At 45.0% G+C, this 17,724-nt stretch overlaps 1 protein-coding gene across 1 annotated transcript in view; it reads left to right on the forward strand.

The window, feature by feature from the left end:
- RASAL2 (RAS protein activator like 2) overlaps positions 1-17,724 on the forward strand; it is a gene marked incomplete at both ends in the record, with an annotated part of 34,658 nt that overhangs the window by 8,783 nt on the left and 8,151 nt on the right. The window contains 6 exons of the mRNA XM_015426029.1: positions 247-391; positions 3,526-3,670; positions 5,871-6,107; positions 7,738-7,939; positions 10,574-10,746; positions 12,147-13,047. Of these exons, the coding sequence (XP_015281515.1) occupies positions 247-391; positions 3,526-3,670; positions 5,871-6,107; positions 7,738-7,939; positions 10,574-10,746; positions 12,147-13,047 (1,803 nt within the window). The remainder of the gene's footprint in view (positions 1-246; positions 392-3,525; positions 3,671-5,870; positions 6,108-7,737; positions 7,940-10,573; positions 10,747-12,146; positions 13,048-17,724) is intronic.

A 17,724-nucleotide genomic window follows, 5' to 3' on the forward strand; every position in this document is an offset into this window, starting at 1 on the left:
CTGAACCCATTAAAAAGTGTCATCAGGTTCTGGAACAGAAAATGTGTCTCGTTCCCTAGATCCGTCATGTTTCCTTTGTACCTGGCACTGTAGGTCAGACCACAAGTTTGCTTCTAATTTTCTCTTCTGGGGTTGGTTGTTGCTGACTGCAGCGTCTTCTAATCATCCTACTGCCTGACACTGTGCGGTATTTTTTTTTTTTTTTGCTGAAACATCTTCTCTTCCTATCTAACTTTCCCCCTTCAGGACTTTTTGACCGATCTGGTGATGTCTGAGGTCGATCGCTGTGGGGAGCACGACGTGCTGATCTTCAGGGAGAACACACTTGCCACCAAAGCCATTGAGGAATACCTCAAGCTGGTTGGACAGAAGTATCTGCAAGATGCCCTTGGTATGGCAGTGCTGGCCCCTCCTTTCTTGCTCTGGGTGACTTTTGCAGAAGTTAGGAGCGTATCTGCACAGTGGATTCACAGACAATTTGTTTCATTCCAGCATTTGGGTCTGGTCATCAGCCACTTTCCCCTGACCTGGATAGCTCAGGGTAGCCCAATTTCATCAGATCTAGTGAAGCTTAGCAGGGTTAACCCTGGTTAGTATTTGGATGGGTGACCATTAAGGAAATCCAGGGTTGTTACACAAAGGCAGGCGATGGGAAAGCACCTCTGAATGTCTTTTGCCTTGGAAACCCTGTGGGGTTGCCATAAGTGAGCTGTGACTTGACAGCCAAAAACCAAAAAAAACATCTGCTTCCAGTGTTATATTACTGCCGTGGGAAGCTACAGTGGGCATTCTGCCAGTGCTGCTCCAGTAATGTCAGACTTCACAAGTTGCGTGGGTGGAGCCCAAAGTTAGACTTCCTACCTTAGTAGTAACTCTCCTGAGAAAGTGAAAGGTTCTGATGTTGCTGAAACAATATGGGATAGTGGTTGAATTGTTGGGGGGGGGGCTTAATCAAATCCATAAGCCTCACCCCGACTCCTGTCAATTTTAGCGCCCCCCAGTTTTATAAACCACACTCACAGCTTTGTTCTTACAGGTGTTGTGTAAACTATCCATTTAGACAGGGGTCGTTTCGTAGAAAAACTGTTCTTACAGGATGTTGTATAAACTATCCATTTAGAATACATTCTGGTTTTGGAAAAGGTTCAGAGTATTTCCATACACAAGCTCTACCTTGGCTTCTTTTACTTCCAGCCTGGCCTGATCCAACTCCCGTTCTGCTACCAGTCACTCTTCTAATGCTCTGTACATGCTTGAAACTTGGACTCCCCTTGCCAGTGGTGAAGCCACATCTCTGGCTCCTTGTCTTCCTGTCAAATGGCTGTGATATTAAGTGACATCTTTAATGTGCTTGCACCACACTGGGTCCCATTTCCCCACTTAGGTGTTAAAAGTAGGCCCTGGGTCTGGGCAGGCTGAAAACCACTATCCTAAATGGTGATTCCAAGAACAAAGCTTGAGACGTCACACATCATGGAATTACAGCCCATTAAAAGAACACAACATAGTGTTCCATGAATTTGATTAGTTCTGCTAAACAGACGGTCCATAAATGGCAGGCAATAATGCAAACCATTGAGGCTTTGGAAACAAAGCCAACATGGCATGTACCAAATTTTACTCAAGTTGTTTTTTTATTGTACCTTTTCCATCTGCTCTGTTGAACCACATGTGTTTTTTCTTGAATACTCCTTTCGAACATTAACAGGGTCTTTCTTCTAGTAGTTATTCTAGTTATGCTCCCAGTTACTTTATTTCATGCTCTTGGTATGTTTTTTTGTTACTTTAATTGCCCAATTTGAGCTTTAAAGTTCTTGGTTTAGCAGAAGTCGGTTCAGTGCAACTAAGGGTTCAATTAAGAATAATCCCAATAAGATTGAAAACTATGATTAGGTTATAGAATAAATGATTCTACCGAGTGGATGATTCTACATGTCTCATCACAGACATGTTGCCATAAAATCCACTAGTCTGGAAGAAAAAATTAATAGGCATCAGGACATGGGAGGGAGTTGCACTACTTTGCTTCTGTTTTCAGGATCCACCATTGACTGAAAATGGGAAGGGGGAGGCAGCAGCATTCCTGGTTTGCTTTCCCCTCTCACTTTGGTCAAGGCTTTGCTTAGCTCCCTTGGAAAATGCACAATGGACTAATTCAGTTCAATAAAATGGGATGGGGTCCTAAGAATAAGCTGCGGATTCTGGGAGGAATTCTTGACTGACCCCCACGCCTCAGATGTCTTAACATATAATCAGTGGCTTCAGTTGCCACTGATAACAAAGGCATTCCATTGTTTATACTTTTTAAGTTGGGAGCCATTTGGGGCCAAACACAGGAGTTAAAAAAACAAAAACAGAGAATTTGGACTTCTGATCTAAAGAATCCAAAATAAGTGTTCAAATTGTACTTGCAAGCGGTTGGCAGTGCAATTGGAATTTTCACAAAATGTGCACTTTTTGTACATATTTTGTCAAGCTGCAGCAGTAGTCTTTGAACTTAAATGGGATGGTTAGGGTGGAGAAGCAGAAGGGGGGGGAGGGGGCACAGAAATGGGAAAATAACTTGTGATATAAGATGCTAGTCAGCCTCCAGCTCCTGGAAATCTCGGTCAAGTACTCTGGCTTTTCTCTTCAGCAGAAATTGCAAAGATTGTATTCAGAAACTTGCTCAGGTTTTCAAAACACTCATTAGATTTTTTTTCTGCACACCAAATTAATTGCACAAGAGCAACAACCAGTGGGTTTAGAAGGTTATAACTCTGCTTAGGGTGGCAGGCACTACTTCTGAAGTTGACTAATGAGGTGGAAAGTATACACAGTTTCAGAAGCAGTTCTGTGCTAACAGAAACATGCCTACCTAAGGGGCAGTTGAGAAATTTCTGCTACATGCGGGTGCTTCAGAGAAAATGCCCAGCAGCTGGCCACTCTGCTCTAGGAGATGGGGCGATGGAGCTGCAGTAAATGGGATTGTACCAATGGCACCACATCAATTCCAGTGCAAACCCGGAAGCCATATCACCACATCTCCGCAATGCCAATTTTGCCCCGTTTTGCTTCCACTGCTCCCCTAAAGTGGGAGCAGCGAGGCCCTGGGTGGTAGGCCTACTCTGGTCCCAGCTGACCCCCTGCTGTTATTGACATGCTCCTAGAAGCAGCAGTAAGCAGGATATGATATGGGGAGGGGGGAGTTGACAAGGGAACTGTTGCTCAGCACCAGCCTCTCTCACAAAGGAAATGTGCAAGGGAAGGTTCTCCACTCCGTTTCCCAAATACAGCATTATATATCTGGTTGTCTTCATTATTGGCCAAGGAGATGAGATTGTTGCTTCCTTTGTAGAAGCAGATTTTGGCAAGCATTAATGGCTTGGCTTGCTTTGGTCAGCCTTGGGCCTCCAATCAATATGAGGACCAGGTAGTACCGTCATAACTGTGAAATGATTGCAGCTATCCAAGAAGACTGAAACTATAGCAACATGCTAACAGGACTTTCTTCTGATTTGACTCTGTCTTGTTGCCCAACTTAAGGTGAATTTATCAAGGCGCTGTATGAGTCAGATGAGAACTGCGAAGTGGATCCTAGCAAAAGTTCACCCAGTGAGCTGGCTGATAACCAGGCCAACCTCAAAATGTGTTGCGAGTTGGCCTTCTGCAAAATCATCAACTCCTATTGGTGAGTGTAGGGGCAGAGTATATGCCTCAAATTGTGGATTGTTTGTTGGTACTGTTTGTCTGAGGAAGGCAAAGTTGCCCTTCCCCTTTCTTTAAAAATTACAAAACGGAACATTTCCACCAGTGCCTTCATTTTGCCGGATTCCACAGGCACAACCCACCCAAATCTTCTCCTGTACAAGTGAAATAAAGTCACATCCCAGTGAATTGTGTCTGGTGGGCATCAGTACAAGCTAACTGAATTGAGATGGACTAACTTTAGAGGACAGGTGGAACTGTAGTTTGTAGCTGAACTTTTAACTGGATTTGTGAAAGGAAAAGTAGGCTGACTCCTGGTAAATTTTGTCCATTGATGAAAGAAGAAAAATGGCTTTCCTGTACCAAAATAATTGTGCAATGAAAGGTAGGTTCAGAACTTACTGTTTTGCCAAGGATCTAAGAAGCCTTAACCAATCAGATAGACAAGAAAGCCAGTTTCTGGGCTCTATAACTTCGTCACGCTGCAGTGTGACCAAGAAACAGAACCTGAGTTCTGGCTGCACAGGTGAAAGGATGGAACCATTTTCAGTTTCCCATGTAAATGAATGGGCATATGATCCCAAAGGAAGAAGGTAATGTGCTGCACTTGGGGTACACTAACAGGATGAGATTCCAAAGGATAGTCTCTAATTTTTGTCCTGAATAGCAGGATTCAGAAGGTGCCCAAACTCAAGCAAACTCAAAGAGGAAATAACAATAGTTGATGCATAGCCTGAGTTTTCTCATTGCTCCCACCCTTAGGTTTCTGTGTTCCATTTACTTTTGTTCCTTTATTCATATATTTGTTGAAGTCAGGGAAAAGACTAGCTTTTTAAAGGTCTCGTTACATCAATGTGTGTTTAGTGACATTTTTGCCGATTGAAACTAGTAACTATGCTGAATTTGGAAAGAGATTCCTCTGTTTCTTTTAGATGTATTTCCCTGTTGGATTGTAATAATCCACCCTTCAGATACAATAGCATGGATCAGCACAGCCCGATCTACTGATTCTAGGAGACAGAAATAATCTCCAAGCCAGGTGTAATTACAGGACGGCACTTTATTCTTTAGTATAACAGCACCAACTTTCCTCTCAATTAGCAGAACTGGGTTTAAAAGTATCTCCCAAGTTCTTCATGCAATCTGCAAAGGACAGGGCTAATTCAGAGCTGGTAACAGAGCTCCATCCATATAAGAACATAAGAGAAGCCAATGTTGGATCAGGCCAATGGCCCATCCAGTCCAACACTCTGTCACACAGTGGCCAGAAATACCAGGTGCCATCAGGAGGTCCACCAGTGGGGCCAGGACACTAGAAGCCCTCCCACTGTTGACCCCACCCCCCAAGCACCAGGAATACAGAGCATCACTTGCCCCAGAGTCCCTATCTATGCCTTGTGACTAATAGCCATATGATTTTCCAGCCAGCATTACCTCTGTTTCATTTGAATTCAGCTTCATGTTCTTCCTTCTTTGCTGGCTGACTGCAACATCCAAGCAGTGGCCTAGGATTGTCAGTAACAGAGGGGAAAGTGTAATGTGCATTCTCCCCTTTGTCATTGTTTGACATTCTGCGTGCACACATATGAAATAAATATCTATAAGTGGCCCAGGCAAGTAGGCCGAATATATATGATGCACAGATTGCCATATATATGTGATTCCCACAAGGAAAGATAGACAGATTGCATAAAATCAGCCTTGCAAATAAGTCTAGGAATGCTTATTCACAAATGATTTGCTTGCCTGCCTGCCTGCCTACAAGGATCTGTTAGGCATTTGTGGGTTAAGCAACTTTAGTACCTTCCTTGCCTAGTCACCTGAAGGCATCTCCTGCTTACTATGGGTGACTAGGGTAGTGCATCAAATTGATGTGTGTGGGGGGGAGAGGGGGGGTAAAAACAAAAAAGTACCTATTGAAGTACTGAATGATAGAGCTGGGAGAGCTCACGCAAGTGGCATTTCAACCCAAACCTATTTCTTCCCTTTCAGAAATTGTCACAGCAGCGCTTAGGCCTCCCCCTCCCCACGCATGCACACACGTCCTCTTTCAGAACGTCCCCCTGCCAATCTCAGTGGCAGGTTTCTCCTATGTTGTGGCTCCTAATTAGGGGTTTGCTTGGTTTGGCTTGCCCGTATTTCGTGCCCTTGTTATTAATTGATTTTGGGGGGGTGTTTTGCAGTGTCTTTCCTCGGGAGCTGAAGGAGGTGTTTGCATCGTGGAAGCAACAGTGCCTCAACAGGGGGAAGCAGGATATCAGCGAGCGCCTGATCAGTGCCTCGCTTTTCCTCCGTTTCCTCTGCCCAGCTATCATGTCTCCAAGCCTCTTTAACCTCATGCAGGAGTACCCTGATGACCGTACGTCTCGGACTCTCACCCTGATTGCAAAGGTTATCCAAAACCTGGCAAACTTTACAAGGTAAAATGTCACGAGGTCAAACAAAAGTAGTTGTGGGATATCGACGTCCTGGTTGGGAGTGGGGTATCCTTACACACATGTGCCGTGATGGAGGTAGCTAGAACACAAAGGTGACCCACTTCTCCTCCGCTGAAAATATTTTGGGATCTGTATGTGCATGCAGAATAAAATGGGACTCCAGTGGCACCTTAATCTCAACAAAATTCATTACAGCATAAGCTTTCGTGAGTCCAAGCTCCTTTTGTCTGATGCCTGTGTGCCCAGCGACACTGTGGTTAAAACTGGGTTGTACCAGGTGAAGGAGGACAAATTTCCCAGCATTAGTTCATGACCCTGCTAACATCTGTATGGGTCACTTGTCCCTCACAATGGACAGTGGGACCCAGGATGGGCCACTCAGATAAGAGCAAACGTGAATTTCACAGGCACCCATTACGTTTTATGGGGCAAAGCAGAAGGATATCACTCTGGAGTGCAGTTCAACCTCTCCCTGCCGCCACTCACTGGGTCAGGAGGCCAGTGTAGCCCCAAATTTACTGGTGTCCCTGAGTATGCCCCTCATTCTCTTGTCCCTTACAAGCAGACCCTTATTTTTTGCCATAGGAGTGATTATTGAGGTGCAGCATTTGTAGGTGTTGCATTCTCAAAGGGATGACTGCAGTATTTTGGCTTTCCCCTCTGAACTCACAGTCTGGTCTTCCTAACAGATCTTTTATAATTAGTTATGAAGGGTGATCTGTGGGGAGTAACTGACAAGCAAACTCTGTTCTGAGGACAGCGCAGTCGCCTCATCATAGCTTTAACATCCACAATGCCTGCATGGTAAAAACCGAACCAACACCAAATGGAGCAGGTGTTGCCCTGCTTGTTGCTAGCATGGTTAGACGCTGGTAGTCCCTGGAGTCAGGGAGTGCCCGCCCAGAATCCCTTGAAGCCTGTGTTGTCTGTAGAAAGACGGGTTCTGCCTAGGAAGCAACTTCGTGATGGAGTGTGATCTTTGGGGGTTTCCAAAGGATTCAAGGAAATATTTTGAGGAGCAAAGGTGTGTGGGGGGGAGATAAATATACTCTTCTAGTTTCTTCTGCAGAAGTTGCTCAGGAATATCCATTTGCCACATTTTGTGCACCCTAGCAGATAAACCAAACATTGTTTTTTAAATAATCATTTCCTTGACTTCAGTGGTGTTAAAGTGGATTAATTTCATTACCAAGCAAGTTGTCAGTTAGGCTCTTGAATTCTAGTCCTGTTTTCTGCGTTGCTGATTTTCCTTGCATGTGGTTTTTCAGTACTTATAAGGTTAATTGGCATTAGTGTGTGCCTTTTAATTTCTGACATAATAGAAAGAGTTATTTCTTTTTTCACTAAAAGATCATTAACTCACTGAAGTTTCTGTCTGGTTTGCTGGAAAAGGTTCAAACGTTCAGAACTGTATCACATCACCTTGAACTCTCTCTGAAACATACTCTCTCCAGAAAAGGGGTAAATAAAGAACGTGCCAGGCAGTCAACAGTAATCTTGGTCTTTTAATAAGCCAAAGTGTCATCCGTTTCCCATGAAAATGGTGTACCCATCTCCAAAAGCTAACTGCCCAAATTGTGACTCTTTCTTCTTTTTCTCCCCTCCCCTAAAGATTTGGAAACAAAGAAGAATATATTACATTTATGAATGAATTTCTGGAACATGAGTGGGGAGGCATGAAACGCTTCCTGGTGGAAATCTCGAATGTGGACACCATCTCCAGCACGCCAGGATTCGAAGGATACATAGACCTGGGGAGGGAGATTGCCATCTTGCATTCCCTACTGTGGGAAGTGGTGTGCCAACTAGATAAGGTAATCCAGGCTAGAGGGCAGAGGGGGGTGGCTGGATTGGTGATAGTCTCCTGGCAACGGCAAACTTTAATGTGAAATATGCAGGGAGTGTCAGCAAACTGCTTCACAGAATTTTTCTAAACTTAGCACTTTAAAAAAAAAAAGGTACTTGACTGTCAGGTCAGACTCCATTTTCTGCATGACTTCCGATCCAAGCCGCCTCTTCTGAGGTGTCCAACAGGATCAACAAGAAGGTCTGGGCAGCATGTATTAATTTCCTTCTTTCAGCCTCCGAACACACTTTAAAAAAGAAATACTCTGCAAAAAATCCTTATTGAATAACCCGAGGTGTTTTCCTTTTGGCCTCTGTTTTGGTTTTGGTTACTTTTCTTCTCTACACCATGTATTTGGAGGAAATGTATCCTTAGATGGTTCCCAACACTGTCATTAAGGCTGATCGGGGAAAGGAGGACAGGAGAGGGAGGCTGAAGGATGGGGAAGGGAATACGCAGTCTGCACTTAAGAGACTGGAAAATGTTACCAAGCTAAAAGGTACACATCAAGCAACAATGCTATTAACATGTCAGTGTGGCCGTGTTGCTTTCAGAGGCTAATTCACCTAACAGTTCCAGGTTTTTATCCGCTGTATTGCTACCCATAATTCTCTATGATTCTATCAGTCTGGCTAGATTTTTTTTCCTTGCAAGGAACTGATTGTCAGGGTTGCTTTGCGATGGAAATGGTGTTTATTATTCTTTGTTTGCAAATGTACGTTAATTTCCTGTTTGCACACTGTATAAGTAATTCTGTGCAAGAACATAACTTTGCATATTTTGTTTGGTTTGGTTTGATTGTGATCTCCCAGTCCTTTTCACATACACATACCCACAAACGAAACTCTGGTCAAAGTTTAGTTAGAAGGGTTGGCTGCGCCCCTAAGGACAGTCAAATGACTGCAGGCCTTGATGTACCCTAGTCCCCCTTCACGAGGTTGAGAATGAAAAAGCAGCCTGCCAGAGAGCTGCACTGAAAATTAAAATGGCCCATAACTTAAACTTAGGTAGGATATCATGATGTGTGCTTCCTTCCCTAAGGAGTGATGATGAATATAGGCTGATGGGAAGAGCGTGTTTTGTGGTTTCATTGCAAGCAAAGAAACAAGGCTGTATAGCTGGGAATTGCTTGAGGTTGAAGGAAGTACTGAAGTGCCTCTCTTTGTCATTTTAGATTCTTTTTAAAGGGCAGGAGTAGCTTTTAGTTGTGGTGACCTGAACAGTTCTTCCTTTGATCTAGGGGGGTTGATTATGGTAAGCGTTTGGCAAAGTCTTATTCTGGAAAGAATTGATACTAAGCAAAGATAGAAGAAAAGCCCCACAGTGTCCTGGGTCAGTATCATCTAGGAGATGGTCTTTCCGTTGTAACTGGTCTTCCCCCTGCCTCTCTGTAGCCAGAAATTCCAGCAATAATGGTTTCAAAGGCTGTACGTAGAGCAAATCAAAGATAGCTGAAAGAGCTGAAAACGCTGACACCCTGGAGCCAATCTGGGGATTTGTTTTAGCCATGCTCTGTGTTAGGGCTGCATAAATGGTGGGGATGCAGAAAGCCTTGCCAGCCCCTGAAGCTGCATCTAAAAGAGACGTGACCTAAAGCCTTTTACATCAAGGATCTGACCACCCAACACAGCTCTGCTTGTTCCTCAAGCGCAGCAAAGTGGCTGCAGTGGGTGTTGTACAGGTCCCAGTAGTCTCTGAAGCCTTGCCTTTTCCCAAGCCCCTGGTCTAACTTTTGTAAATGATAAAGGTCTGGTGTCCCATACAGGGTGGGGAAGGAGGAAGAAAATTAATTGGACACAATCAAGTTTCTAATCAGAATCAGGCAGGTTTTTTCGTTATCACATTGGTAATAAGGGAAATATTGAAGTTGTAAAAGAGTTATCTAATCAGCAAAAGCTGGTTGGAATAGCCACATATAAATGCGCACACGCACGCATCAGAGCACGTTCTGTGCTTTCTTTCAGTTCCCTCACAGATCCCATGAATGCCAATCTCCCTGTGTGTCAGCATGCATTTCCCTGACTACAGTTCTGTTTTGTTGGGGGTGGGGGAAGAGGAGTTTCCTCGAAGGCAGATGACTATGTATGTAATGTAGTTCTCTGAATTTTAAAAAATTAGCTAGTTATTATAGTCTTTCTGTTGTCGTCCCCCCCGATCCTACCACCCCACCCTTGAATGCAGTTTGCTTTGCATGACAGTTTTGCATTGGAATGGCCTGAGTTTGTTTGGGGTTTTGTTTTTTGTTTTTTGTTCTGTTATTTTTGTTGTTGAGCATGACCTTTTTATTTTGGGGGGTCACTTTTTAATTTCTATTTCCTTTTCTTTCCTCGATGTCTGCTGCACCCTGTTTCGTCTTCTCCATCCGCCCGGTCGTCGTGGTTCTGCTGCTCCGTCACAATGCATTGTGATCCTGCCACACCCCCACACACAAACGCCCCACCACCTTCTTTTCCTCCCAACCTCCACTTGTTCCACCCACGTTCATCATTGGTTTTGTTTTTGTTTTTTAAAAAAACTTTCATAATCAAACCCCCAAAACAACCTGAAATGGTGGCTGGCACGGTGCTTATTGTCGAATCAGGGTGAAAATTCCTTCCTACAGGCGACGGTTGAAAAACTTGGGCCTCTACCACGGATCCTTTCAGACATCGCAAAAGCTGTATCAAACCCCATTCCAATACAGCAGCAGCTGAGGCGGTTGACAGAGCATAGTTCAAGCCCAAATGTGAGCCTGTCTTCAGGACTTCAGAAAATATTCGAGGACCCCACTGACAGGTATGTAATGCTGGTTGTGGCTACGCAGTACAAGGGAGAAGAGCCATGCACACCAGAACGGAAGGCTGCTACAGCTGACTGGGTTGAGTGTCCTGTACGAGACCTTGGCTCTGCTTAAAACAATTGCTTTAGAAATGAAGGTTGCAGGGGTTGAGAGGCCAGTGACTCCACTGTGGCCTTCCCGGTGGTTTGCAGCCCTGGAGGGGGTTAGCTAGGTAGCAGTAGGCATCAGAGGCCATGGTGGCATAACCCAACCAAAATCCAGTTATCGGTCCCATTGTTTTCTTGGAAAAGATACCTTTTAAGTGCTTCTTACAATATACCTTGTAAGTACGGGGGGGTCTGTAGTGGGTGCAGGGGGGTGACTTAGAATTGGGGAGCCGACTCCCAGCCCTTGACATTGGCACCTACCGTCAGGAGTCTGGGGGTGATCCTGGACCCTACTTTATTTATGGAGGCACAGATCAACAGTATTGTCTGGTGGGCATTTTACCAACTGCACCAAGTCAGACAACTGGCCCCCTATCTGTCTCACCTGGACCTTGTCACAGTAATCCATGCAATGGTCACCTCCAGGCTGGATCACTGTAACTCGCTTTACGTACGGCTGCCCTTGAGACTGACCCGGTAGTTCCAACTGCTACAAAATGCAGGAGCGCAGGTCCTTACAGGGGACCCCACGGAGGGCACACATACATCCACTGCTGCGCGAACTGCATTGGTTGCCGATGGAGCACCGGATCAGATTCAAGGTTTTGGTGCTTACCTTTAAAGCCCTTAACAGTCAGGGACCTACATACCTTCGGGACTGCCTCTCTTGGTATGTCCCCCGAAAGGCATTAAGATCAGCAGACAAGACCCTTCTGGTGGCCCCCATTCAAAAAAATATCCGGTTGGCCTCAACTAGGGCCGGGGCCTTCTCCACCCTGGCCCCAGCCTGGTGGAGCTCTCTGCCAACTGACATCTGTGCCCTGTTAAAGTTTCACAAGGCACATAAGGCAGAGATGTTCCGCCAGTCCTTTGGTTGAGGCCGGCAACGTTTCTTTACATCTGCCCGGTGCCCTCCCCCTATGACTGAATGCTAGCTCTGCCATCTTGTTTTTAAATATTGTTTAAGTGTCTTTATGGTGTTGTTGTGTTTTAACTTATATTGTATTGAATCAATGTGTTGTGAACCGCCCTGAGCCCCATGCAAGTTTCACTGTCCCTTCCTACTCCCTGGAAATCAATGAAACTTAATAACTTTTAGCTTTGGCTGGATTGTACCCAAGGAATTGGAAAAATGCAGTTCATTTGACTGCATCTTAGAACAAATGGAGATGATTAACTGCAGTGTTATAAGGAAGGAGTCCTTTTCCCAGCCTTTAAAAATCAATACCTTTTTCCTTTCCACTCCTCAGTGAAAGCAAAGTGTTATCAACCCAGGAGAGCGAATATTCTTTGAAAGGCCAGATGCTTTGGATACAGCATTCAGCATCAAGGAGTGCAGCGTCATCTGATCAAGGGGATGATCCGGTCATGCCGAATGCCAGAAGCATATCCCTGATGGATCTGCAAGATCCCATTACCCCACAGAGCTTTCCTGCATGCATGATCCATGACAGCGTGCTCAGTTCATCCGGGAGTCACCTGTCAGTCGGGGAGGCGGTGGGCATGAAAGTCTTCTATGGCATGCCCCAGAGTGCCCCCCAGAGTCGAAGGCCTCTGAAATCTCCAGTGAGTCAGCCAGGCAATCTCCAGCCCCTCTCATTCCAAAACCCTGTGTATCACCTTAGCAATCCTTCAGTGCCCCTTCCCACTGTCCCCCAGCCAGTGCCCCAGCCCACTCCTCCCCAGCCAATGTCGACCCCCACTGCCTCCCAACCAAAGTCTACAATGTCAGTGGATTCAAGCCTGGAAAACATCAGTATGACCAGCTCCCGAAGCCAACACAGCGATGATTTAAAAATGAGCAGCCCAGGCAACGGCAGTATGGAGGACATCACCAGGAGGAGCGTGAAAAGTGAAGATTTTTCGTGGCGGGGAGCCCTTGCTGAAAAGCGCATCCCCATAGCTTTGCCGCGACAGAGCAGTACTGGACAAATGCCAGCCCGCAAAATGGAGCAAGCGGGGCCAGGCGCGAGGGCAAAGGCTCTCCCCCACAGCACGTCCGTCAGAAGTACAGGAAGCGTTTCTGCAGCATCCGCCGCAATGACCACAGAGCCTCTCCAAAATGGGAATCGGTCGCAGCAGCTATCATCCTCTTCCCGAGAGAGTCCGGTTCCCAAAGTGCGGGCTATCCAGCGGCAGCAGACGCAGCAGGTAGGACCATCACTGTGTGTGTACCTTGACATTTAAGGCCAGATTTCCTTTTGTTTTTCCTTTTTTAAAATAATTATTTTTATTATAGTAATAATAATTTCTTTTTATTATAAGTTTTTGATATTATTTACAAATGTATATATTACATATTTTAATATAATTCGAGTCTGTCATTTTCTTTTCTCATTCAACCGTATATATGCCCTCGGCCATCTCTTCAAATATACTTCGTCATCTTTATCTTGCATTCATATATTCACCTTATCCGTTTCTGCTAAGTTTAACGATTTGTTAACCAATTCTTCCTCACTTGGAATCTTATCCTGTTTCCAATGGATGTGAGTAGCCCTGGTATTTATTGGTTCATTTATTGATTGATTCAGTTTATACCCCGCCCTCCCCATGGGGTACCCTAAGGGGGATGTTTATACCCCGCCCTACCCATGGGTTACCCTAAGAGGGAAGGTTAGCAGGAGTCTTTGGCACTTCTGGACAGGAAGAAGATGGCCTATAGGCCTGGCTTGCTGTTCTCCCTAATTCCACTGTGCTGTTTGATCCCTGAATCTCTACACTGGAGGCAGCCCCCAAAAGCCCTTATAAACTGAGGATTTGAAAAGATAAGAATAAATAAAGGCTGAAGGACTCTGATCTGTGCCTGAAAAAATGTTGAAATAACTTGGGGATGCTCTGGGAATTTCTTTAAACAGTTAAAGGGATGGTTAAACGATAATTAATCTAGCATAACCGACTAAGTTCATTGTATTATTAGTAGCTTTTTGAAAATACCATGGTGTTAAACTGATGTATGATCTCCTACTCTTGGGTTTTTATTTAGTTGAGGGTCTTTTTTCTTTATTCCCTAGATGTAGTTCCCTTTCCTATATTTTCTGTTGTAGTTTTGTAGTCTGAAGGGAAAAAAAACAATAAAAACCTCCCCCTAGGGGGATGAAAAAAAAATTCTCTACACTGGAGGCCAAAGTACTCCTAAGTATTGTGGGGGGGGGAGGCAGGGGTCCTCCAAGTGTTAGACTGGTGGTTTAAAGTGCCATCAAGTCACAGCTGACCTATGGCAACCCTATAGGATTTTCAAGGCAAGAGACACTCAGAGGTGTTTTGTCATTGCCTGCCTCCGTGTCACGCCCCTGGTAGTCCTTGAAGGTCTCCCATCCAAGTACTAGACAGGGCCGACCCTGCTTAGCTTCCAAGATCTGATGAGATCAGGCTAGCCTGGGCTAGATTAGTCCTTATCCTATTCTTTGGGTTAAAGTGCCATCAAGTCACAGCTGACCTATGGCAACCCTATAGGATTTTCAAGGCAAGAGACACTCAGAGGTGTTTTGTCATTGCCTGCCTCCGTGTCACGCCCCTGGTAGTCCTTGAAGGTCTCCCATCCAAGTACTAGACAGGGCCGACCCTGCTTAGCTTCCAAGATCTGATGAGATCAGGCTAGCCTGGGCTAGATTAGTCTTAGCCTATTCTTTGGGCTTGATTTGTGATGTAATTGCTTAAGAAATGGCTGTCACTGCCATAGGAACAGCAGGTGTAGTTTGAAATTTGCACCTGAAGCCACGATCACCACATTGCCTTGCACAGTCTTTAATCAGATGTGTACTAATCTCTCATCTTTTTTAAAAAAGGGCTATATACGAGAAAATGTAACAGGCATTACGGGGCGGGGGGGATCTGCTATGCTTTTAAAAGCCAAATAAAGCCAGCAATCACCCGTCAGTCAGAAATACCTCTCAAAACTACTCCTTTTGCAGCAAAACACATTTGGGAAGGAAGCTCCACTGTAGCACAGTGACTGCACTTATAGTCTGAGCCAGGAAGTCTCCTGTCCAAATTGCTTCTCTGCCATGAGCACAGCAGATAGCCTGAAATGAGTACCTCTCTCTGGGTCCAACATCTGCAGTATAGGGGTGGATAATGAGGACTTCGTTTACAGGGTTGTTGTTGTAATGGTTCCTGGCGACTATTCGTGTAAAACGATTGACTGCTTTAAGAGCTCAATAAATGCTAAGGATTGTCATGAATGGAGTCAGCCATACATGATTTCAGGCATTCTTGCGAATGCTAAAATAATTTATTCCAAACATTTGAGAATGCTTGTATACACTGCCCATTTACCATGCAGGGCTTTTGTCTCGTTTATTGTTAAGGTTGATTTTGTCTAGGGAGCTGGACATTTTAACTGGTAGAGAAGAGAGATCTGTAGACCAGCATAATATGGATTTACCCTTTAGAAGTCCAGCAACTGCTCTTCTGATGAGCCCTTCCCCCCATCCCTAGGCACAGTTACGTGTGTTATGTTTACAGTTTTTGCCAGTATAAAGGCCCGCCTTATCAGAATGTCCTCCTGAGAGGTGTTTTTCCCCCCCTCCTTAGGGGTATGTTACTGGAAATGGCTGCAAAACAAACAAGCACTCACTCAAAGACAGTAGAGAAAGGATAGAAATACATAACCAAGGGGTTTTTTGGGGGGACAGGTCGTTCCTGTTATCAGCATGGGGGTGCCAACTCCAGGCTGGGGAATTCCTGGTGATTTAGGGGTGGACCCTGGGGAGGGCAACATTTGGGGAGGAGAGGGAGCTCAGCAAGGACGTGAGGCCATAGAGCCATACCTCCAAAGCTGTCATTTTCTCCAGGTGGCTTCAGGACAGAGTTAGCCACGTCGATCTGCAGTCGAAACGCTAGGTTCAAGTCCAGCTTAGAGACCAACAGGTTTTTCAGGGTGTAAGTTTTTGAGAGTCAGAGGAGCTCCCTTTCCCAGATACGGAAAAGGAGCTTTGACCCTCAAAAGCTTATCCCCTGAAAAGCTTGTTGGTCTCTAAGTGCTACTGGACTTCAGGAGAACTTAACTCCTGTAGTCTGGAGATCAGTGGTAATTCTGGGAGATCTCCCGCATGGCTGTATTTTTGCAATTTCCCAGTCGGTAATCAATTTCTTTGGGGGTAGCTGCGTTAATCTGTTGCAGCGAAAACAAAACAAGGAGTTTTATGTCATCCTAAAAACTTAACAGTTTTATTGTGGCATAAGCTTTTGTGGACTAAGTCCCCACTAGCTATGAAAGTTTGTGTTTAAGTTGCTGTAAGACTCTTTTCTTTTTCTTTCTTTTTTGCTTTCTTCTTGAGCTTTGTGCTGAGTGTGTGATGGCTTGCCTCAAAATGGTGGTGGTGGACCAGGAAGTGTTCTGGGTGCTGCTTTCTGTCCCCTCCTTTTTGCGGCGTCCCTAAAGCGGCAATCAGTACAATTGGCCTGGCTGTGCAGCACCCGCAGATAACTTACAAATTGCTTGCTCAGATTTCCATTTTCGTTTTTTAACTCAACGGATTCTCTAACATAGCTTTTCTACTTCCAGCTGTGTTGCATCTTTTGGTCCATTTGTAGCTTGTTGCAGGCCCTGTAAAAGCTATCAGGCATCTGTGATCCCGTGGTCTTTGAGGGAAGAGGGCATTTCAGCAAATGCCACTGCATATTTTAAATTGCAAATTACTCTGTGGAATGTCCCCCAAAAAATATGGCCATTTTTTTTTCTTCCGGAATTGGTCTGTGGGTGTGGATGGTTGTGAAATTCCCAGTTCCTTATTAATTGGTATTTGTTTGTGAGAACAGAGAAGAGCCCTCTGCTGGGTTTCAAGAGGTCAACTTGCGCTCTGCGTATCTATTTTGTGCGTAGGCGAGGAATAAATCAAAACTGCAGCAGTAGCCATACCTTTATGAGAGGCAACCTAGAACACGCAGATAGTGAACTAGCTTTCGAGTTTCACACAACTCTCCACTAGCTGTCCTTTTTAGAAAGAGGGAGAGAGAAGACAGGGGAAAGAGGAAGAGGAAAAGGTTTTAAAAAGTTGGTGGTAAAGAGTATGGTCGAAGCCGCCATCTGCAAGGCACAGTAGTCCCACAGATTATTCTGAATCTCTTTGCAGAGTAACTTAGTTTGTGCCCAGTACAAAAAAATTCGGTTGCACCGAAGCATACTGATAATAAAAAGAGCAATGGCTGATTTCCCCCTGAAAACAGCAGATATTAGTCTCTCTCTCTAGCATTTGTCAGACGTTACAGCTCCCTCATAAGTCAGAGACCAGAAGTAAAGGAAAACATGGTGGTCCCTGTGTTAGCGAAACTAGAGATTCATTTACAGGAAGAGGAACAAAAATTGTCAGTGGCCTTTCTCCCCCATCCTGTTTTTGTTTTGTTTTTTACCTGCGTTACTTGCTTCAACACTTAGCATGCATTTAATAGCTATGCAGAAAGGGCTGTGTACAGTTTGTAGGCCTAAAATGAGTTAACAGTGCCAGTCAAAGCAAGACTTACACCCTTCAAAGTCCCTGGAAAATCCATGGGTTTAGGAGGGTATAACCGTAGTTTGAATTGCCCTCTAAGTTAATTAAGTGATTAAGGGCCAGACTGCATGAGATGCTTGACCTCCATGACTGGAACACTAGACAGGTCACTTTGGCCCTAGTAAGCAGCTGCGGGTGGGGCTAACCTGGATCCGGGGTCATAGCACCAATCAGAAATGCCCCTGCCTCTGGGCTGCTGCTGCTGCTACGAGGCCTGATAAAGAAAAAAGGCAGGTGCCAGTATTGTAGCTATCTTTTTTCCCTCCTACTGGAGGGCGTTGGCATTTTCAACTGGGAAAAGCATGAGGGAGAGAGCTAACCCCCCTCCTTACCC

This window comes from Gekko japonicus, unplaced genomic scaffold (assembly GCF_001447785.1).
Source record: "Gekko japonicus isolate JY-2015 unplaced genomic scaffold, Gekko_japonicus_V1.1 scaffold5372, whole genome shotgun sequence".
Taxonomy (NCBI): domain Eukaryota; kingdom Metazoa; phylum Chordata; class Lepidosauria; order Squamata; family Gekkonidae; genus Gekko; species Gekko japonicus.